This window comes from Anopheles coluzzii, chromosome 2 (genome assembly GCF_943734685.1).
Source record: "Anopheles coluzzii chromosome 2, AcolN3, whole genome shotgun sequence".
Classification (NCBI taxonomy): domain Eukaryota; kingdom Metazoa; phylum Arthropoda; class Insecta; order Diptera; family Culicidae; genus Anopheles; species Anopheles coluzzii.
Genome location: NC_064670.1, coordinates 107,554,968 through 107,579,662, shown reverse-complemented (window position 1 = coordinate 107,579,662; position 24,695 = coordinate 107,554,968). Strand labels below are relative to the sequence as shown.

The 24,695-nt window shown below is 47.1% G+C and overlaps 1 protein-coding gene across 3 annotated transcripts in view; it reads right to left on the bottom strand.

Moving 5' to 3' along the window:
- The window catches only part of LOC120949199 (serine-rich adhesin for platelets), a 173,853-nt gene that overhangs the window by 126,032 nt on the left and 23,126 nt on the right, over positions 1 to 24,695 (bottom strand). For all 3 annotated transcript variants that reach the window (XM_049608039.1, XM_049608040.1, XM_049608038.1), the window contains exons 3-4: positions 20,717 to 24,373; positions 12,367 to 13,031 (exon numbers count right to left, since the gene is read on the bottom strand). In XM_049608039.1, coding sequence (XP_049463996.1) covers positions 12,367 to 13,031; positions 20,717 to 24,373 — 4,322 coding nt within the window. The remainder of the gene's footprint in view (positions 1 to 12,366; positions 13,032 to 20,716; positions 24,374 to 24,695) is intronic.

Below are 24,695 nucleotides of genomic sequence, written 5' to 3'. Positions count from 1 at the left end.
TTGAGCCTTTGCTATATTTGTAGCTAATCTCACTGCTTGCGTCAATGGAGATCAGCATACGATATTTATGCACTGTATTTTTCCTAGCGATGCATTAAGAAATCCCACGAAAGGTAGAAAGATCAAAACAGTTTTTTTATGTATTAGATGTCCAGACCATGAACATAGAGCTCATAAGATCTCATTAATATAAATAAATTGATCCTCATCGAGAATCCTTATTAAGAAGTTTTTTACATTAGGAACAAATATGAATGCTTCCCAAATAACCCTTGAAAGGGGCAACATCTCGCTAATCATCAAAATACATTAAAGAAAATGTTCCGCGAGGCTCTCAAGCAGCTTCAGCCATTTTATACATGTGATTATATTATTGATTCATTATTAATTTGAAGGAATATTACACTTAATATGCCTTGCAGCTGTAAAGACCTAAGAGGCTTAAAGGCTTAATTGAAATAAGTTACGACAATGGAGAAATTGACGCACTAATTCTACGATCAAATCCATTCAATAGGTCGACTCATGTGACCGATAGATAGTACATACCTTTTTCACATCACATTAAATGGCCCAACTGTGCTGCTTGAACACACTCTTCATTGGTATCATAAAATATATTCATTTACAATTTCACTATGAACGCGAATAATACAATACCGTCATTTGCAGCCATTTCAAGTCGCGGACAAAGGAAACTAAAAACCTATTCAAAGAGCCAACCCGTGGTCAAAGCTTTGACATGTTCCTGCTACTTGCGTGGAACGATGGAGCCATCTTCAATCATCCAAACATTTTCGGTGCGCTTGTTTAAGGTAAACATTCGGCAACATAAAAAAAACATACCATCCTCCCGTCTTGCATGCTACGATTGAACGTAATTTGATCGTCTATCCATGCGCACGTGCACGGGCAAAACGAGGGAAAAAGGTGGTCAACGCCAAGTCGGGCGCTACACGGTCAGCATCGGACACTGGCGATGATCAAAAGGCAGGCAGGCAAAGCACAAGTGCACCATCATTCGTTTGATTAATGGGTTTCGTTTTGAGTGGCTGTTAATAAGATGCCGGGCCTGTTTGCCTGCAATTCGATTCGTAACCCTGCCGAAGCGGGGAGAAAGCCAGCGGGCACAAAATGAGAGCTTTTCCATGCGAAATTGAACGCATGTTTTTCGTCTCCTCCTTCGTTTTCCCATTTCCACGGCCACGGCGAGCGAATGGATCGATGTGGCGGAAACAAGACGAGATGTTGAATTTTGCTTCATCGATCACGTTCATCCCCCTCCCCACACGCGCTAGAGCACGTGCGAAAATAAAGAGTAGATGAAAACACTAGACACACACACACGCACGCACAGAGGAACGCATAAAACACAATCGAATCGATCGCGGAAAACTGGCGGTGTCGAAGTTGGCGAAATAAACCACCCCCCCCAAAATGGATCATAAATCTGTCCGAGGCGCCGACTGTTTGTCTAAGCAGTTTGGCGGGCGAACGGCAAAGAAAAGTGGAAAAACAAACCATCAACAACACAAACACACACAAACGTGTGGGTACGTTTGCTGAAGATTCGCGCGCAACGCACAGTACGCGGAAGCGCCGGCCAAGGTCGCGCCACCGAAGCACCGAAGCACCCGCACGAAGGATGTGAAGGATAATAATAAATCTCGATCTGTTGTGGTTGGCCGTCGTCTTATCGCACGGTTTTCGTTCCGCGCCAGCTATGCGCGGTAATCGTGGAGGGAAAAACCTCGTCGCGGTACGTCGATTTGAAAGAAAGTGAAAGCCTCATCGAACGTTCAAGTGTGTGTTTGGATGCTCTTGGGGCGTAAGTGCTGCAATGAGTGGGTCGGTTTGGTTATCTTCCTGCCAACGTGAACCATTCCGCCCCATCCCACGCACACTACAAGCTTGGAGCAACGGTGTTTGAATTCTGGAGAGCATCAGTTTAAGTTAAGGGGGGCACTGATTTCTTTTCGACAAAAGTACACCGCCACGAATGCGGAAGCACTAAACGCGGCTGGCGGACAAGACGTGCCCCGCTGCACAGCCGATTGAAAGTGACATCCGTCAGAGCGCTCGTCATTCGCACGTTTTGACTGCTTTCTATTTTTCCAAACAGGCCCCCTCAAAGCGCTGGAGAAGATGCGGCGGCGATGAAGACGTGTGAATCGCCCTCGATAACGGAACACCGCTTCACCGCTTCTCACAGTCACTGAAGCACGCGCACTCTTGATTGAATGTTCCGGGCGCCGACGAATGGTAATGAATCAATAATAATTATTGAAACTGATCGACGCTTCTTCGGCACGACGGGCAATAGTGCGAATAGTTGAGCATGCTTGTATGGATGGGAGAGGGCTGCGTGGAAGGCGAGATCGGATAATAGGGAATATAAATATTTATAAGCGATTGTGATAATCAATTTAATAATCGGTGTGTTGTTAGTGGGTTTTCTCCCCTCCGGAAAGAAGGTGAACTGTCAGGTGAAAAGTGATAGTAAACAAAAGTGATAAAAGGAGATAAATAGCACGTTCAGAAATAATTCCTTCGTGACCAAAGCCGCTTGATAGAAAGATAAAAATGAAACATGATGTGATTTGGTTTTCAATTTTTCTCGTTTTTGTGTTCAATTCCGTTCGGTTTTCGATGCCGTGAAGATTGTGTGTTAGAAAAGATTGCCTGTTAAAGGTTTTATAATTATCAATTGAGACTACTTTGAAGAGATTCAAAATGTTTTTTTTTAATTTGCATCCAACTTTGTTACTTTATCGAAGTATATCTGAGTTTACTTAGCTCAAAAATTTTTAGTCAAAATATTGCTAGAACTTGTGCAGAACTTTTACATCCTAATTGAACTGAAGGATGTGAATTGTTGTTTAAAATATCTCCTTTATTAGCTGACAAGAGTTCTTGCGTTACTAAAGCTCCCTTTAAGCTTAATGAAACAAAATCCAGCAGCTAAATGTCCCGGGTCAGCTCGGATTCAAAACAATTTATTGCTGCAAAAAGTTTCACATCGGCTCATGCATCGCTCCGTAGCAGAAATAATTAAATACATTCCAAAATCAGGCCCCTTTTTACAAATTGACCCAAATTATGTTGGCCCTTTTGCCTGTATTTCGTGTGTTTTTATCTCTCTCTCTTTATTGGTTCAAACAAACTAAAAGTTCGGATGAGATAAACACACACACACACATACACACAGAGATGCTGGGCCGGCCCAATTGAACCTAAACTTTTCGGACAGATCGGTGCCGGAAAAATGCAGATGTTACACGCTCATCTTGCTTTTCCCCAACTCGGCCCACGCGTTTCGTTCATTTCGGCCCAACTGCCAAACTGCCTCGTTGTGTTTTGTTAAGGACGTTACTGGAGCAATTGCAGGGGCGTGATAGTTTGAGGTCGAGTGTAAGAGAAGATGGAGCGAAAATCGTCTGCTTGTATGTTTTCTTTTCACCTGCTAGGGTGAAGCTAAAGCAGTGGAAAACTTTTACACATTCACCAGAGCATTTACCTTTTCCTTCAGTTTTATGGTGAAATGTGTAACGAATCTACGCGTGTGTAAACAGTCCGGTAGCCGATTATTCAAGCCCCTCTGGCTGCTCTACTATTTTTTTTAGGAGACCACACAGAAAGTGATGGAATGAAAATATAAAAAAATTCGACATCATCCAGTTACAAGGGAATGGATGGTCGAAGTTCGTAGCACGGTGAATTGCTTTATGAATAGTGGATCAAATGTGCGATGACCCAGTGCGCATTTTCGTATGTGTTTAACCCACATGCTGTGTGAGTTGGTTTGTTGAAAGATTAATATCTAACGCGCATCAAAGGTGTTTCGTTCGTATAAATCATTCGGTTGACGGCTCGGTGTGGCGTTGCGTCATGTGCGATCGTTATCCAATTCTGTTCACCAGGTTACTGCATTATGTTAGTGTTACCCACCCCCAAAGGAACAGGTTATGCTTAGATTAACATCAGTTTAGTAGAGCTATCAATTAGTAATAGAGAAATGTAACCGATATTTATTAAATACTCAATCCTAAACAAGACAAACGATATATATATATATATATATATATATATATAACGATAGTATTTTTGCTGCCCATTTAATCCAATTTCCAGATAAATCACAACATTGGCGACAACTCGAACCATCGATCTAATCTCTTCGGCTGGCGCCTACTTTCCTTGTTCGAAGGGAAACATTCTCAGAACGATTTAATTTAAAGCACCAAGGGCGATTAATTTTGCGATCACTTTAAGGCCAGACACCAAATCTGTTGCACAAAAAAACATATTCCAAACAAAACCCAATTTTCCGCAACCGTTCCAAAGATGGGCTGAAACTGATGATGGGTGCCGTGGGACATTTTGCATCATGCTGACACTGGCATATCCTAGCCGACGGGGGCCAAGCAACGAGCAACAGAAACGAAACAGAAGAAAGCAAACAAAAAAGTCGGCTCACTTTTCCAAGTACGGCGAGAAAATTGCCAATGATCTGCAACTGATGTGCAGCAGGCCGTTTGCGTTGGCATCCTCCCCAAAAGGTGGGATGTCTTGGGCACTTGGGATTGGGATTCTTGTGTTTTTTGTGTGTAGTTTTATACACACACACACACACACACACACACACACAAACCCAAACGAGCATAAGGCTCGTGGGTATTGAAGATTGCAAGTAATAAAAGTGTACAAAAGAAAGAAAGAGAGGTGGGGGGGGGGGGAACAAATTCGCACACTTTGGCGGCACCAGAAAGAAGAGAAACACAAGGTAAAAGCTATTTTTTTGAAAATCGTATTTTTTTTCATTCATCCATTTTCCTTCCAGCAAAATTGCAGTTTCACGCGTCTGGCATTGGAATGGTCTGCGATGAAACAGTCTAGAGTAAAATGAAAATACCAGAAATAGGAGAGGGAGGGAAAAAAACAAGACAAGACCGTCCACAACAAGGAAAAACTTGACCGACAGACGCGCCCTGGCGGTGCAAACCGCTTTACGTACCGGTCGCCACGACCGGTTTCCGCCATCGAGAAACTAATCCTTATCATCATTATCCGGGGTGATAGCGAGAGCCGCCGAGGAAAGTAAAAGGGCAGAAGGAAAGGGAAGCAAAAAAATACAGCAACCCAGTCGAGTCGAGGGGGTTGTTTTTCCCCTGAGCGCCGTTAACGCACGCATCTTGTTGCGGTGGGTACTGCTGATGTTGCTGCGTGCTTCGATTACAAAATCGTCGCTTCCTGATTGTTTCGTGCGTAATCATGATGAGGCGCCACGTGGCTTTGCAAAGTGGGAGTGATTATTGGGAGAGCGGGGGGTAAATTGAGTGCAGCAGCTTAAGCGCAGCATGAACGCGAGCCGGCGGCTGGGGCGAACAATTTTCAATCAAAGCTTAAGCAGTGGAATTATTTTCGGCGGATAAGGCGGCCCAGGGCGGCGGATAACGAGCGGCCGCTGATCAAATCACATCAAACCGTTAGTATAATAATCGAATAATGTTTGTGTTGGCTATCATGTGTGTGTGAACGAGGAGTAATAATCGAATGTTGAAAGTAAATATAGTAATAGCAAAATTACATTGTTTTTGGTGAAAGAAGCATAAAACTCAGAAAAGTGATAATATTGTACAATAACTTTAGGTAATTACTTGTTTATCAACTATAATTGAGTAATCTTTTTTTTACGATTAAAACAGGTCTATAGCATGTAAAGGACGCACTATAGACTCTAACGCTATTTTTGTCTGTAAGTCAACAATATTCGATTATCATTGGAATCATGATAAATTTACAAAGTATTCTAGCAGATATATGACAATTGTAATTCGAAATTATAAAATCATTACAAACACTGTGAAATGTGAATGTTTTTTTTTGGGTAAAAAATACTAGTGAGTATCAACAACATTAACATATACAAGCCAGCTTTTTTCACTTTGTTGCAACTTCCAAACTTGGTACAGCAACTAAATTATTTGAAATTATTCAATTTAAATTATTAAATTCTTTACTTAAATTGATTTTTTTTTTCAAATCACAGAGAAATTATTTTCAGAACACAAAGTTACAAATATTTTTTTCTAAAATTGTATAAGCAAAACTATTGACTTACAGTGAAAAACTGATGTATGAGAGGCAAACCTTGTAATACGCTGTCAAAAATTGGTGACAAAAAAAAAACAAGTGAGTTAAAGGCAATATACAGAGGCAACGACTGTTTCTTATGTACAACATTATCCATTACCTTCAACATTGGAAATTAAAACTAAACAAAAAGATAGCTCTTATGCCAATTACATGCCACAAATGCGTTACATTGGACGACGAAGCTCGTACCATAAGTAATATTACACGCAAAAACAGGATTTTTATTCTGAAACATAATATAATAAGCTCGTTACAGCGCAGTTAATTCAACGCTGCAGAATTCAACGAGAGAGAGAGAGAGAATGAACGAACAGTTCCGCCGAGCGTCCTTTGCTACGAAGCGTTACGCGTTTTGCCTGCAATGCTACTAACAGGAAGTACCGTTTTCCACTACACATATTAGGAACAAAGACACTTTGGCGGCAGGATTTTTTTTACCGCACATCGCACGACATACAACATCACGGCACGGTATTCTAGGTAAAGTTGAATCCCTCCCTTTCACTTCACACAGTACCCGCAGCTGCTGTTCGTCAAAAAGGAAGCCCAATGAACATGCATTAGGGCGTAAAATGTGCGCTTCGTGTTCGGGTTTTTATTTTTAAATGTGAAGAGTGCGCGAAGAGTGAATGGAAGATGAGGAACAATAGGAACTGGGAACTGAGCTTGAGCGTGTTCAAGTTGTGCGCCCGGCAGAAAAGTGCTTTCAATTATTAATCACACACTGAAGGAACGGTGTGCTAGAGCAAGTACAGAGAAAATGGAGTGCTCCAATCTTTAATCCGTTCTCAAAAAAAAAAGACACCCACACTCGGGAAATTGGGACTGTTTGCGAAACTACTTTTATCCAGCCCGTCGGAAATGGTATATGTGTATATATTTTTGCGAAACATTAAGCAGCGAATAAATGTGCGGAAAACGATCGCGGTGCGTTTGATAGGCAGCCAATTGGGCGTGTGTTTGCAACCGGAATAACGCCCCCCCCGATAAAATATCGATGCGGTTAAGCGAATTGGAAGTCCGTCCGGAAGCAGTCGGCCATTCGTGTGTCAATGTGAAGTTTTTTTTCCACCTCCTGGTGTTAATTTCCCATCGACCCCCTCGATACACGATTGGATTATTTTCGTTTTTAATTAAAGATTAAAGGCTTCGAGCTTAACATTTAACCGATACCGTACCGCAATGAGCAACAAAATGGTTTATCGGTAGGTAGAGGTTAGGTTGGGGGAAAACACACACACACACACACACACAAATGAATTGCTTCTCTTTCTTTGTGTGCACATACCGGGTGTATGAGGAAATCCATTGGTTGCAGTCGAGTTTACCGCTGCTGGGGTGGAAAACATTCCCATTTACCAATTATTCTGCAAATTGAACAAACGCTTCCCGGCAAATCGGTTAAGCAAACCTTTGCCCACTAGTGGCTGCTGCTGCTGCACACAATTGCTAAACACATGGGCCTCTGTACCGGCCTTAGACACCAATCTAATTCAAAGTCATCCCACTGTTTAGGGATAGGAAACTAGACGCATCTTCTTCCCTCGGGCAGCTGGATAGAAATATTTCCATGCATATTTTAAACGCACCGTACCCATCGAACGGTTGAGAGCATGTAATGTGAATGTAATTTCTTATTCCAGGCCGCTTCGCTTCCCCAGCTCCGGGCGGCCCGTACTGCCCCTAACAGCCCACAACGCTGCCAGATTGTGCGTCTAACGGTCTAAGCCCAATAAGCGACCTGAGAGAACGAAGAATGAAAAGGGCAGTTTTGGTTTTTTTCTGTGTTTTGTTTTGTTGCCTGCCCCGCTGCGAGTAATTTCTTGATCCACTTTGGTAGGAAAATAAATCGAGCCCGAGACGATCCGGGCGACAACTGGTGACCCCCGTTTCCCGGTGGGAGGACCATTGGTAGTTAAGGGGAAATTTGTTTAATGTATTTTCGTTTAACCCTACAACCTTTTTTCCCGAAAACCCGTTTGTGGCGCAACAAGGGAACCCAAAAGAAAACTCCGAAACAAACCTTTCCGAAGATTGTTAATGGGACATGGACCTGGTCGTGCTTTCCGCCCTTAGAAGGGCGAAAACGAACACCCCATACATACAAAACGGCTTGAGTGAGAAAGGTCGGAAGAATAAGGAACACGGTAGAAAGAAGGGAAACGAAATCAAACCTTTGGTGGCCGGGGAGAACACGTTGTTACGGTGGTGGATCCTTAGATTCTTGAGAAGCTGCTGCTCCCGATGGCTCAAGGGAATGCAGGAGAGAGAGAGCGAGAGAGAACGAGCGAGATGAGAGAGAGAGAGCACACGCGAAACCGTTTCTCACTTCACTTGACCCTGACCCGTCTTACGGGAAAATGGGCGACCAGGGCGACCTGTGCAAGAACTCTTCAAGTGCACATACACACACACAAACACCTTCGATGACCCGAACAAAGAACGGAGATTTTCACTTTTCCCAACCTTCGTGCTGGACCGCTTTTCACACACACACACACTCACCTATACACTATCCTTTATGCACACTGCGGGATCGGCACTACATAGAATCGTGCTGGTCGTTGCTTATTGTAATTTTCCCGTTCCCGGTTCACTTTCCGAGCACAAAATCAAACATTTTACATTGAACACATACACTCTTCAGCCGTTGTTGTTTGACGTTTCTCGTGGAAAACTTCTCGTCTTCCCTTTCGAAAATACAAATTGATCCTACAAAACAAACACACATGAGTGCACATACACAGCACAGAAACTCACTCCCTTATGGAGACAGCAACAAACTGGACGATTCCCACTTTTGATCGGATCGTTGATATTTTATGCGCTGTGTTAATGTGTCTCTCCTCGTCGTAAGAGTTTGAAGAAGCAAAAAAAAAAAAACAAAAATCCTAACGAGAAAACTTTACCCATAAATGGGATGAACAACTTCACAATTGCTGTCTTCGTCGTTCGTCTCGGTTGCGTCTTCGTTCATGCACTGCCAGTATGCGGTACCGATTTCTTATCAGCCTGGAATGTACGCTGACCAGCAGCGATTTGATCGTGTTCACTGCGAGCACAAAAAAGGGCAACGGGGTTTTCCAAAGATCACTCCACTGCACTCTCACTCGCAAATGCGCTCTCCGCCCTGCCGCCAAGTGTTACTTCATACATCATCATCACAGCCACACAAGCCATCGCACAAAAGCCACTGACCACTAAATTCCCCCGAAACCGGCAAACCGATGCCCGGAGGCGATAGCGCACACGGCACTAGGCGGGGTAGAAAAACTCACTTTCATCACAAATCATCGTCGCCGATGGCATTGCACCCTCCTCCCGGAGGGTGTGTGTGTGTGGAAAGGAAAACGGCGCTCTGTGTGCTGCTGCTTGCGAAATGGGAAATGTCGAGAGCGGTGGAGCTTCCCCTACTAGCAATGAGAATGTAAAAGTGTGCGTCTTTCAGGCGAGGGGCATGTAGAAGCAGGGGGAGACGGTTGGAAATACGCGGAATTACGCGGCGGCGAGAGCGTGTTTTGCTTTCTACACAGTTTTTACACTCACACAATCACACATGTGTGAATGTGTGCGTTCACTTTCAGCCAGCGCGCTCAGTTTGGTTTTCTCGCAGCGGCTTGCTGGTGTCGGTGTCTCGCTCGCACTAGTGCAGCGAGTGTTCCTCGTGCGTTCCCTTTCTTGCTACCACACAAAATCGTCAGTACAGTTCAAGCCTTCGCAGTGTGAGGCCGCGCGCGTTTTAGCCTAAGTCCCGGGCGCTCGATGTAATTTGAAGTGAAGTGTTGAAGTGTTGTTTATTTCAATTAACATTATTACAGCCTCGGCCGTATTTTCAATTGATGAAGTGTTGTGCGCATTGAAATAAAGCTGCGATAATCTTTCATAATCCAACATGAATATGTAAATTATGCTGCTTTATTTCAATGCTTTTTTTACAGTATTCAACATGAACAACGTACAGGCAGTAAAGCGGGTGCTTGAAGTGACGATTTTTTTTTAATATTTATAATAAAAAATATGTGTGGTTTTGTGGCAAGATTGTGGTTAGCGATGTGTGGAACTGTGCCTTAAGTTTCAATAAAGTGTAAAAATATCAAACGAGTTTGATGTAATTTAATTTATTTCGATGCATGCGATTTTATTACGCAGCAAATCAAAGTGAACGAAAGCGCAGAGCGCACAACGCGCAACGAAAGAAACGAGGGGGAGGAGGTGTTCAGCGCAGCGCGCAAGTGCGGCAACAGCGCAGCGCAAACCGAAAGAAACGCGAGAGAGCAAGAACAGCTGATCCGCGCATCCAGCGCAGCGCGAGAGGAAAAAAACGGGAGGGAGGGGGTATCAGCTGATCAGCTGTTTTGTATCGCGAGAGCGCCCCGTGTAATTTGAAGGCATGCGAGAGAGCGCTGCGCGCGCTCACTCTCAATTCAGAAAAAAATCGCTTCCGCTCGACTATGGCGGCCAATACAAAATCGACCGAACCCCTTCCCCCTGTTTCTACATGCCCCTCGCCTGTAAATTTCGCTCTCTTTGTCTGTCGGGTCGAGCCCATCGAGTGCCGCTCAATTTCCCGTTTCGCAAACGGACGGTATACACGCAACAATCGCGCGCCCGCTCGACCAGGCACATAAGCGACCTTCTCCCGGGTGCCGAGGGCCCGAGCGAGTGAGTGAGTGTTGTGAGGAAACCTGTTGCAAACGAGCGTCAGACCCCCTGCAGGGAATGGGAGTGGAAGACACTTTTCCACTGCCCCCCCTTTAGGTGGAAGTTGATTGGAGAGCTCCCCGAAAATAGGGGGAACGACAAAAAAACACATACATCAATCAACACCACTTGCACTTGCACTTGAATGCACCAGGCATTTGTCAATCGTCTGCGCGCGCTACCCTGTGGAGGCGATGGCTTTCTTCTCTCTTTCACTGAACAGTTTTTAGCTTTCTTAATGCATGCAGGGGAGAAGAGTTCAAGGGTTTCTACGATGGAAGGGAAAGAAAGCAAAAGCGACAAAAAAAAACCTACACAAGGGCCACTAATTCGCTAGGCTTTTCCGAGAAAAATGTTTAGCGAGGGTCGAAAAGAAAGCCCCGAGCCGAGCCTCTACGATTCCCATTGCACTATATGTGTGCGCCGTGGTGTCGTGTCACACCAGTCACCAGTTGCTGCTGTTTCTTTCTGCTGCTTCTCTCCCTCTTCTCTTTTCTACATTGCTCACACACAATTAACCATTATCCACGGCTTTGTTCGCTTTGTGCCCTTTGTACACTGCACACACACACATACACATACATACACGTACAAAGTAGATATGAAACGCATCACAGGGTTGGGAAATCTGGAATTCACAGCGCAATCACTCACTTAACAGGATATCCTTTCCACCTGTGGTTCTGCTCATGGATGAGCTTGAAACGATCAACTGAGCCGTAAACACACACACACACACACATTCACATTTACGAATACTTTTATTACTTCACCATACAAACACACACACATTACTGCTCATCACTACCTTTCACCGTTGAGCACTGTTCTTGATGGGTTGGAGTGAAACCAAAATAAAAAAAAACCCTTTTTTCTTCAACCGGCGTAACAATAAGCGAAGGGAGGAATGGGCTCCAGGTGGGGCTGAATGTTTCTCTTGGGAGCGATGGAAAATGATGGAAAATCTCGAACCGGTGGAGGAGTGTAATACAACGCCAGAATCTCGCACCGAAACGGCTCGGCGCAGGGTAGGCGACGAACGTACCCAAAAGGAAAGCAGTACCGCGCGCACGGAAAACCAAACGCAGCACGGAAACGCCTTTGGGAAGGAGAGCACGCTGAAGATGAATAAACATACCCGGCCCGACACACGGACGAGGGGGAGAAGGGGGTTGAAAACTGTTGATGGGAAAAGCGGTTATCACGGCAGAATAAACACACGAACCAGGCAGCGTGGGTAGATTAGGGCATGTCAATGTGATTTTGCTTTGCAAAGGTGCAAGCTTTGAAATTCTAACAAGAAATTAACACATTTGAAACGCGAAAGCTTCGAAATCAGTGCACTATACTATAAGAAATTGGATATTTTTGGGCGATTCAAAAATAAACGTTTTTCATTGAAAGCTCTTCTCACGTAAGTTCCCTGGAAAGAGCACTCATTTGCTATCACAACTAATTGCAAACGAATTAACCACTCGAAAGAAACTACCAGCGCTAACCGCACGTTACCTGTTCACTGGTCCGCTTGCTGGCCGACGCACGACGTCACGACGCGTTGCTTCACCGACGACGCCAGATTCGAAACTGATCGGTGCAGCGATTGTTGTTGTTTTGCCGTCCACCTTGCCGGTGGTGGAGAGACCGCCGCTGCCGTCGCTGCTGGGTGGCCCAGCATCCGCCGGCGGTCCGGCACTCACGCCGACACTCAGCCCGGCACTCGGCACCGGAGCTTTCGGGCGCTCGGTGCGCAAACTCTCGCTTTCGTTCGGCTGAGCGCCACCGGGCGCCGTTCGGCTGCCGGCTGCGGTGCCGGCACCGAGCTCTGGCTTTTGTTTTGATTTCGCTCGTGGAGCGGGCACGGGTGAGACGGTGGCCGCCACCGTGGGCGAGGAGGACGAGTGGGGCTGAGTGCCGCTGGACGAGGAGGATGACGTTGGGGGTTGCAGCGTAAAATCGAAAGCTTGCGCACCGGAGCTTCGCCCGTTCGAGGGTGAGGTCGTCAGGGTGGTGGAGGTGGCGGTTGGCGGTGTGCTGACGCTTCCGCCCGTGCCAACGCCACCGCCGATGCTGCTGCTCGTTGTCGATGCGATTAACGAGCTTGTCTGTGTCGTTTGTGGCGCGGTCACTGGATGGGACGATGCGAGAGCCACTGGCGAATCCTTCGCGAACGCATCCTGCAAAGAGACGGGGAAATGGAAAATGGTGTGCTTAGTTTAGGGAGAGATGTTACCGAGAGGATGCTAGGAGAGAGAGAGAGCACACTCAGCGAGAGACATTCTGTAACGGAAAGCTCAGTCGTCGGTGCGTGGAGGAAAAAAGCATGTTTGTGAGCATGTTTTGAGTCAGAATTTTAGAAACGACGACTCCTCACTCATACCATGTAGTAGAGCACAGTGAAAGCACAGTGAAAGCAAAGAGAACGAGTGAAACATAGGTACTGTCCAGCACGGGAATTCAAGGGCATTTGATTTCCATTCCCATTGATCCGTGTCCTGTTTTGCTCTACTATTCTGTTGTAAGCTCTTCAGGGGTATTACAATTTCGTTGAATTTTCGCAGAGCTGACACGGACATCGGAGCGTTCTCGGGATGGTTGTGAAATGTGTTTCGTAGCAGAAAGATGATTGTTAGCTCCCCGGTTTACGGGTGACTTCTGCGAAAGGAATCGTTATGCAGTCGGTCGGATTTCGCTTACATGCTGTAACATATCTAAAGTGGTCAGCACAAGTTGCGCATTTTCTGGGGCGAAAAGATGTTAAACAAACAGCGTCTGTATTTGTGCTGCAACAACACGTGTTTACTACATTGTGTGCAGGGTGGTTCACGGTGCTTACATTCCGTGCAATCATTGGAGCAGATTGGAAAAGCGCATGAGTGAAGATTGGACTTGTACGGACGGGTGGCAAGAACCGAATGGTTTAAGCTTGCCAATTCTACACCCAACGCTCCTAGAGGGAATATAAAGATGAAAAGGCAATAACGAGCGATTTCGTAAGCAAATTTACTTTCCAGCTTCGTTCGTAACTGTTGGGAAGTTGTAGGTTCTCGTAAAATTGGCTGGCTCGATTGTTAGGTAACATTAAAATAATAATGTATACATCAGTTTTGTTAAGGAACAGCAGTTGTTGACTGCATAGATACAATTTGCAAATGAATTGATAATACATAAAATATTTGGTTATAAACTTATTTTAGATCCGGTAGCAATTTGTTTAACTGTGTGGAGTTTTTTTAAGATTAATGTCCTAAGATTTATTATTATTTATTAATTAATGTTAAACGAGCCATACGGTCCAATAAGGATGGGTTACAATACAAAAATTACAAAGCAAATTCAAGCCTTTTATCACATCTCGCTGTGGCCACGGTAGAAGCCGAAGATGTTCTTTGAAGCTCTTGGTTGAAATATTCAAATCAAAGCAATCCGAAACAGTTTTGAATTCAACCGGCAAGCGTAACATCGCGTCAGACCGACCAGCGCTGGAGAGGGGTGGAACAACCCGGAAAGTCTCTAAGTGACCTAAGTGGTCATAACGGTGCGTAGATATCGATGCGATGCAGTAAAGGCGATGACTGGCAAGAGCCTTTTAAAATTACCTATAATCGAGCAATTGAAGAAGCAATTATACATTTCGAATAACAGCTTTATATATTTTATTGCTTCTTCTTCTATTTGGCGTAACGTCCTACGCGGACATGCCGGCCTATACAGGCTTTCGAGACTTAATTCATTACCACGCTGCCGGATAGTCAATCCTTGCTACGGGAGACGGTCCATTCTAGGCTTGAACCTATGACGGGCATTTTATTGAGTCGTTCGAGTTGACGATTGTACCACGGGACCGCCCCTATTTTATGTTATTACTGTATTTTATTGCTAACACTCCTCATTTTTTGCGAAAAAATCCTTGGGTAAATTTTGGAATTGATTCTATTTCTTCACTTTCAAATAAATTGTTTGTCATTTATTGTGAATTTTACTGATATTCACAAGGGTTCCATGATTTGATAACGATTTTAAACCTCCTCCAGAACATATCGTATCTTCTCCTGATTGGGCGTAACAATCTAAGTTGGTCTAGCTCTACTGTTACCACTTATTAGTTGGCCTTATGACTGTGTAAACCATAGCAGGGTAGTTAGTTCACCACCCAGGAGAAGTTTCAGTTGCATTACAAAACTGCCGTTTACATCAAGCAATACCTAACCCAAAACATAACATTTCAAGCTTGATATACCCCATACAGACTTACAAAAGTTTAACAGGTTCCAGTTTTAAATCAGGAACTTGTGAAAAAAGAGTACAAATGTTCACCAAAGTACCAAAGATACAACAAAGAGAATTTTCAATTGAGTGTTGGCTACTTACTTTCATTACAACAGTACTACACCGACCCGAACCGCTTTCATTACGCTTGATGGCACTGGATTTCTGTTCATCATCAGTAAAAAGTCTTCTGTTCTTTGTTTTCGGTGAAAAAAAAAGAAGAAGTCCTTCCATTTTATACAACTCAATGCTCCTCATGCTGCCTTTAGGTCCGCAGTAAGCTTGCAGCTTCAGTAGCTCTTATCTGACACATTCCACTGGCATGTGTATTACCATCACCACTACGACCGTTGTGTGAAGGGCTGATCCTGCACGAGCGAGTGATAAAATCTGCCCGAGTGGCGATTAAGTAAGAGAACTCGTCCTGCCGCCGGATGCACCCTGTCCATCATCAGCTCCGGGCAATTCATTCGTCACACCACAGCACACAATCATTCCTTACCCCTCCTCTCACACACACACAGGCACACCCAAGTGCATTGACCCACACCGCATGCATGCGGTCTGTACGGTGAAACAAACCCCTCACCAAACTGACCTTTTGCTGTCCTCCCCCAGCCCGCTGTCCACGTTGTACCAGCTCAGCTTCCGGAGCAGATTTTCAAGCAAAGAGGGAAGCGAAGGAAAAAAACTGCGCTCCACAACGCTCCCGTGTGCGTGAAGGCGTCGTAAAACGACTCACTCACATCCACACCCATCCATCTCCGGCGTGACGAAGGACGAGCTGAATTTACTACTCCACTCCATGTACTTGGTGGTGTTGTTATAGTTGCTGCTGTTGTTCTCAGGCAAATGCCATTGGCGACGCACAGCGCTGCGAACGTAAACATATCGCACGTTACTTACGGAGAGGGGAGGACGAAAGGGACGAGCAGGTTGTTTGCGGAGTCGTATCCCTCGTAGCTTTTCCATTCGACTGGGACTCGTTGCCACCCTTGCTTCCTGCCCCCCCCCCCCCCCCCCACTCGACAAACGGTGTCGAAAGTGTCCAACCAAAACAGCTCTCGTGTCTTGTGATGGGAGCATACTTGAGGATCTTCAATTTTTTGTCTTCTTGCCTGTGTGCTTTACTCCCACCAAGCCAGGCAAGTTTATGAGCTCCCTTCGAAGGAACCTGACAGAAACGGAACGGGACAGGGAAAAACACCCCGGCGGCAAAGGCAACGAAGACAACGTGTAAGAAAAGTGAAGTGGAGAGAAGCAACACAAAAAAAAAAAACCCCTCCACCGTAAAATATCCCACACCGTGCCCCGTGCACCCTTCGGTCGGTGTCGACCATCGTCGTGTCGTGTCTTCGTCTTCGCACTCATGGTTTATTCATTTGCCCGTAAGGCAGAGCTTTTCGCTAAAGTGCCCACTTTCGGGTGTAGGGTTTTGGATTTTTCAAGAGCCCGGTTCTGTGTTTCCCCCTCTATCCCCTTCTTTACCAACCAGCTCCATTCTACGGTCCTTGGCTTGCGCCGGTAGGACGATATGGGACGATTTCCATTCGGCAATGTTGTAACGGCTGCCCCGACTGACTGGCAATCCGTTTGCATGTTCATTAATTTTCATCCTTTCAGCGGAGCCCGAAAGCTTTCAGGCATTTTGCAGGCGTGTATGGGTTTCGGTGTGTGTGTGTGTGTGTATGTATTTTGGTGGAAGGTTGGTTTGTCGACATTCCCGTTGTTGCCGGCGGTATATTGCTACAGTTGGCTGAAGATGGTGCTTTAAGCACATTTTGCCAATCCTTATTTATGGTTATTTATTTAGTTACAAAAATGGCAACCGGGTCGAGGCAGACGAAGTGCTAAAATGCTTCACAATTCAAAGAGCCAGCGTCAGATTAATGAATGGTGCAGGTTCTTTGTTGGTTTTAGCAGTTAGCCATACGTAAAATGCTCGAAGAAATTTCCGAAAATGAGCATAGTTTGGCATTAGGTTTTCCTTCTTAAATACTCTAATTGCTTGAAATTCAGACAAGTATTTTTATTGTGTTAAACAAGTTGAATTAAAACGATACATCAAAATGGAGTCGGCGATAAATAAATGCTCCTGCTGTCCTGACAAAGTGACAAATGGTGTAAATGTTACAAGCGCAAAATGACTTTAGTTTCCAGGCAGCAGCATAGACAATCAACGAGATGTGACCAACAAAACACAAAACAACAAAAAATCTATGAAAAAAATTACCATCCAGATAGCACACGGCCCCTAACACAAACTTCTGTACCCTTGTAGTTGTTCTGTTCGGGGGAAGATGGTTGCTCATGGTTGGTTTGATCGGTCGGGGGAAAAAATGGGCTAAACTTTTTCACTAACTCTAATCTTCCAACCACCATCGCCTAAGCTCGGGAATACCTGAGTTGACAAAAAAAAGGTGCACCAGCAGCACCGCGGGACGACAATGTTGAGGATAGTCTTTTTTATGTTTATGTCGTTTGAAAAATCTCCAGAGTTAAGAGAGAGTGTTTTGGGCGCAAAGTTTTGAAGCAGATACGGATCGACCAGCGGCATTAGCCGGTGTACGAGATGCTGTGAGAAGGGATATTTCATCGTTTCAAGTTAAAGTTATCGTTTTGGAAGTTAAGTCTGTTGAATGCATAAAGTTCGCCTAAATGTATGCAATCCGAGCGAAGGCACAGATTTCTATGTTGTTGGGCGCTTGTTCCCGAACGATGCGAACGATAAACATCGAACGAAACCGTTCGGTGTGTGGTTAGCCACATTCAGTAAACTATTGAAGGGGAGTAATTTAAAGAGATTAAATCAAATCGAGTGGCATTCAATGGCGAATCGAGCGGGCATGGTACATTAGATACATTAGGTACTCCACAGTAACTATCACGCCACAAGGGTGCTCTTAAGACTTAATCCTATGCGGGCGTTAGTTTATAATCTCTATTCAATACTGAATTGGGAATGAGAAGGACCTTACGCAGCTTCTTAACCCACACACACGTGCCTGGCAATCGGCAATCTCGTGCGAAAGCCGTCAGTTTACCCGCCGGTGGCAATAAACGTCACCGCCGCATCTGCTACCAGCCAGCTAGGCACCGTGTTGGCCTTAAGCAACGATTCCGAAAAGGCAATTCCGATCGTGGGGTGAGTTTTCATCCCCGCCCCTGATGGGTAGGCGGGTTCGTCGTCGGTATTTACCGATTCCTGGAACACTTAGCTACCGTCCCACTCTTGTTTGTGCACGCTCTTTCTCTCGCTTCATCCGCCGCTATCAATCAGCGCCACATTCATGCTCAACAAATTGGCACCCTGTGTTGTGTGCGCGGCTCGGAATTGCCTTAACCCTCTGCCTTGCCATTCACCCTTCCAAAACATTGGCTCCACTAAGCGGATTGTGCCCTGTGAAAACCCTTCCGGTTCTCTTTTACTGTTCATTCACGGTTAGCTTGTGTGGGGTTTCGCTCAGGATTCAGTGCGGATAATTAGGACGCGTATAAGACCCGCTTATGACGCACCAGTGCCGCTTCCGGTATCAGCTTTCCGGGTGGCATAAAAATGGCAGCTCGTGCGTGCACAGACACAGACACGGCTTTTGCGCCGCGAAAAGCCAGGCGAAAACATCCCCACGTGCATCCGTGAACATTCATAGAAAGTCAACGTGCCGTCGGCGTCTTCTAAGAAATGACCTCCGCGCCCATCTGCCGTGCTGCTGGCCTCCGAGGTAAACTCCACACTCCCAGTCAACTCAGGCCAACACGCGGAAGGCTTTAAATATTCACAACAAAATTAAGCATCTTCCTTTGTCCGTTGCGTACCGTTCTTGGTACAGTTTTGGGGAGCCCCGGGCAGGCAGAGCATTGGCACAACACCACGCGCGCGAAACATGATGTGAATGTGTGGGATTGCCCACGTTTTGCCACGAATTTTGGATTGCCTGTGCGTCTTGCGTCGGGTTGGTGGCACGGGACATCCGGCCAAAAACCAAAGACTTTACCGGGGTACATTAGTCTTATTATCGTACCGGTGGGTCGGTACGTCTGTACGAGACCACCACCACCACCATCTCCGACCATTAGTACGCTTAATCTTACGTTCGTGTGGTCGACCGCACGGAGCAGAGATCCTTGTTTTCGGCGAACCGAAGAAAGTAAAACCTCTGGTGACACGGACTTCCGTTGCTCGCGAGAGATTCTGCCCTGTCTCACACCCTGCCCGCACTCAACATCTTTTCAATTAATTAGCTGAATTATTTAGCGCCGGTAATTATGACGCTTGTTTTCATGTCCTCACTGCAAGGAGGACGACGATGCCGGGCTGCGGACACAAACCGCTAGACGGTAGCACGTCGCACGGATTCACGTACCTCGGGATCCGGGAAATGGCTGATGAAATGGCACGTCGAATGTCCAACAAGGATGGCCGGAATTGCTCTATATGCGGAGCAGCGACTCCGAGGAGTACGCCGATATGGTGCAAAAGTTTCTTCACGTAATTCGTTTGATTGCCCAGGGACAGTTTTAGATCAATTTCGGTGTCGAACTGATATTGGACTGTTTGCGAGAGGGGCGAGAGAAGTCTGTCTCATTTCCGTCTCCCATTCGGGACGTTCTAGCTGGCTCGTTTCATGAATCAATAAAGCACATCGATTGGACGAGAGCGAGAGGCCGGCAAGGAAATCGCCGGGACATTAGCAAAGGCACTGGATTAGGAGCCCGATCTAAGCCAATGGTGATGACGTTGATGTTAGCGGTAAATCCAGATAATCGACGGATTCAAGGCACGGTTGAATATTCAAGCAGTTTGGTAAGGGACCCTTTTCTGGGGAATGGAAGTGGATGAAATCTAATTGGGTAGTTATTGTGAAATAGGTCAGGAATAGAAGGATTAGGATTGTGATAAAATATCTATCGATTGTCTTGAAAGGTCGACAATGTGGGACAATAAGATATTAAGGAAAAGCTTATATTTTTTATCGGATCTTACAACTAGTCTCTTATTCTCAATATAGAACATGATGCAAAAATTCTAGCTCCTTGTAGAGTACTTAGGCCATGTTTGGAAGTTGGTTTATTTTTAATATTGTTTTGCGGTTGAAAGACAATGCTTGGGGTAATAGGATTGACTTAGTTATAAAGTTGGAAGAACTAAAGACGTTTTTTACGTAGCACCTATAAGCTAATTTTACTCTTGGACCATCTACGAAGGAGCTTTATTTTAAGACCCTAGTTCTAGGTATATGTGCACTCGTTGTGGTCAGAATACACGAGTACGAATTATCTCATAAAAGAAAATGTCCGTTGCTTTGCAAAGGGCGGCTGAAGATTTGCATTCAATTTACTTGGAACATTTGTGGCAAATCTGTCTGTTAGCAAAATAAGACACTAAAACCATACTTATCCATACATACAATTGTAAGTGGCTCTCTTACTTTCTTCTGCTGACGGGTTCATGATGCATTGATCAGTATTGCAGCGGAATCGGACACTGAACTATTACTATCAACATCAATACAGATTCATGATCAGTTCCAGATGAACTGTTTCTATGAGAGTTCAGAAGTTGGTAGGGATGTCATTCAGATGCTACACTTACCTTCCCCGAATGTCCCCGATTGTTCTGCGCAGGCCGTTCGTACAGCTTGTCGTTCAGGAACACCTCGTCGTCATCCTCGTCGTCGGTCAGATCGTCCTGCACCGGGCGCTTGGAACGGTGCTGTTGCTGCTGGGAGCGGACAAACTCCTTCCGCCGGGTACTACCCGTCGTAGGCTTGCCGCTTCTCGTGAGCGAAGCACTGCCACCTGCCGCAGAACCAGCAACGCCCGGGCCTGTCTCTCGATTCGCTTTACCCTTCTGCTCCAATTGCTGCTCGCGCTGCACTGGCGAACGATCTTTTCCTGCAGTGTCAGAGCTTTTGCCCTGCTTCGTCGACCGATCGCGAGACTTGCGCTCCATGCTGGCGTAATTTCCAGCCGAACTTCCCGCAATACCGGATGGGCCGGTGCGAGCGTACTGTGAAGGGGAAACGGCACGTACGTTCGCTGTGGCCGCTTGCTTCGATCTGGCTCTAGCCTCCCGTGTGCTCGGGATGGTACTGATGGGCGGTGGAATAGGTTTAGTCCGGGCGCTTGCTTTAGTGATTTCCGCATACTCGTGGCCCATCGTAAGCAGTGATGCCGACCGTCCGCTAACCATGGGCGTTGTGCGCGCTTGCTGCAAACTGAAGGACTTGGGCAGGGTGGAGCCTCCGCTTGGTCCGGGCGTAGCCGCTCGTGTATTTGGGGGACCTTCGCGAATTACACTGTACCCGGCTGGGTCGTACTCTCCTCCACCCTGTTGCTGGTGTCGTCTTGCTGAGCGCATCGAAGACGGCAGAGTGCTGGATTGATGAGGTCGTCTTATTTTGGAGTAGTGTGACACTGGCGAACGACGCTCAAGCTGTGGATATTGATCCGTATCGGTACTTCTGCTGGATCGACTACGTCTTACGGGCGAGATCAATGCTTCGTGACTCTGACTGATTGACAGCCGGCCACTAGCGACTAGCGGGGTGGCTTCATACGAAGGACCCACCATCGGGATCGAGTACGGTGGGTTGCGCAGCGTTTCGTACGTTGGCTCCCGTGGCTTCTGCAACCCACTGCCCGTTATCGGCATCATCCCAACGTACGTCGGTGGAGTTTCGTAGATCTTACTCCCAGCCATTAAGTGAGTAGTGGACACCGGTTGCTGCTGTTGCTGCTGCTGCTGCTGCTGTTGATTGCCACGCTTAACCGCACTGACATGTTTCATGAAGTCTTCCGCATACGGTGGCGCCTGATAGTAGCCAGCCGCTTCCGATTGTGTGTGCGTTAGATGCGAACCCTTCTTGCCACCGCGCATTCCACCATGGCCGGTGTCGTCAAAGTCGGACGAAAAGTAGCTGGAAGAGCAGTCACAATTGTGACAGTCCGAATATCGACACGTGTCCGAGAAGCTGCACTTGTCCACCTCCACACTGCACCGGCGACAGGACTCCGACGCAAAGCGACAGCTTTCGGAGCTGCCAAAGTAGCGCCGGTTCGCCGGATAGGAGAACAGTGAATCTCCCAGGCTCGAGTCGGACATGTTGCCTCCGGTGCGTCCGTAGGGTTGCTGCTGCTGTTGTTGCTGCTGAGACTGTTGCGGTCTTGCCTGTGGACCGGATTGAGTCGACGGATGATCGTGTGGTGCCGTTTTCATCACCACCGAGAGTGGTTGGTATTGGGGTTGAATTTGAGGCGCCATTTGTTGCTGGTGATGGTAAGAACCTTCGCTACGACCGGAAGCTTCACTCAGGATGGAAACGGTAGAGTTTACTTTGTAGATCTTGGATCCCGCACCAGAGCTCATCAAACTGCGATGTTGATCGTCGCTTAGTGCCGCAGCCGCCCGTTGATAGTAGATGCCCGTGTTCGATTGTAGACGTCGCTGCTGTTGCTGCAGCGAATCGCTGGAAGAGGACGATTTCTTATGGTTCAACTCCTGGTAGTAGTCCGAACCGGACGAGACGGCGCCGCCCGGTTGATGGGGTCTTTGGTAGATGTGCTGTCGTGGATTCGCTGGCAGCGTGTCACCTTGGCTGGGCGGTGCCGACAGCTGCTGCTGCTGCTGCTGCTGCTTGTAGTAGATTTGCTGCAGCGGACTGTAGTCACTGCTGAACGCGACCGGCGTCGTCTCGAGCTTGTACACATTCGGATTGCTCGGATTGTACGACTGATACTGGAGCACATTCTCGCTGGCGTACATCGATGGTTCATCCACCAAGTTGCCCATGCTTCTTGCGTGCCCATCAATCGACTGCTTTGACTGCTTTTGCTGATCCTGCAGCAATTGCTTCTGCCGCTGGTAGATCTGATCATCCACATCCAACGATTTGGCAGCCTTTTTACCGTAAAGCCCACCTCCCGATTGACCACTCCCGCCCGACGAGCCGCCCGACCCGTGCTGCTTCAGCTGCTCGTAGATGTTCTGCTGCTTCTGCTCGGCCTGCCGCTGCTGCTGCAGCTGATGGTGATGGTGCTCGTGCTGCTGGGCAGTGTGCTGTGCCCCGAGCCCGTGGCACACGTCACAGTTCGCATTGCTGCACTGCTGCACGCACAGCTCGCAGTCAATAAATTGAATTTTCTCACTGTTCGCGTCCGGACATTCGGGTCGCTGAGCGCTGACCTCCTTACTGTTGTACTCCTCCGGTGGACATTTCGGTTTATCTTCAAAGTAAATCTCTTCGTAAATGTTTTCCTCCCCCTTCTCCACCATCCTTGCCCCCGGTGCGTCTTCGCACTCCTCCGGACTGATCAATTCCATCGCTTGGGGCGGCTCGGGCAGCGGGATGTCCACGGAACCGACGGTGGCGGAGGCGGCAACGACCGGTGCCGACCGTTGCTTGAGCAAACTCTTCTTGGACGACTTGAGGCCCTCCTTTAGCAGGTAATAGTTGAAGCTTTTGATGCCAATCTCGCCCTTCAGGAAGCGCTTGCCGATTTGAAAGCGCCCACCACCCTTGGAACTGCCACCCTCCCTTGGATCGGTCGCCCCCTTCACCATGACATCCTCCGAGTAAGCATCTCCCGGCGGGAGACCCGACGCTGCACTGAGCTCTACCGGTTCAACGTCCTGGTCGGAGTTTTCCCTGCGCGAGCTAACGGTTCGGGTTTTGCGAGATCGTTGCTGCTGCTGCTGCTGCCGTCCACCATCCCTGCCCAGCGGGATGTCTTCGTCGCCCGCTGTCCGACTAATCGAAAGACCCCGTACCGCGGTACGCTCCTCGGACGTGGTGTAGCTTCGCCGATCCAGGCTGCGCCCCCGCCCACGGTCGAGCGTGCTGCTGTGGCCCTTCGACGGCACACCGTCCGAGCTGCTCGACTCGTCCGTGTTCAGCAGCCGGTTCAGCAGCTCTGCACTGCTGTGGTGGTTGTACTTCTTGCGCCGCGGTTTCACCTCCGGCACGTTCAGCCCCGCCCGGCGAATCGACTCCACGTCCAGCGTGTAGAACTCGCTCGAGCCGCTCGCTCCACCACCACCACCGCCACCACCGAGCTGCAGACTGCCCCGCGAGTAGTCCTTGCCGACCGAGTTGGACTTTTTCTTCGATATCATGTAGAACTTGCGGCCCGGGTCGTGCTCGGGGCCACTGTTGCGGCGCATGGGCAGTGCCAGATGGCGTACATCTTCCGTGTACGCTGGGTCGTTGATGAACTTCTCCCGCACGGACGACGAGGAGCGTTCCTTGAGCTGGACGGTGGGAGAAAGAAAGGAAGAAGAGGAAAGATGGCGTAAGGAGAAAAGCTTCTTTATTTTTGCTAGCAAACACACACACACACACACACACACACATACTTGGTGATAATTAAGGAAAGGACTCACAGTAATGAGCTTTCCAGTGTTTGTGTTGACTCAATCAAAACAAAGGTAGAAAAGAAAGAGAAAGGAAGCCAACGTAAAAAAACACACACACCCTTGAAGACAAAATATAAGAAAAGGTACGCGAGATGAGCACGTTCAATGAAACGGATGTAAAATAATTCTAATTGGACGATTAAGGCGCAGCAACTTG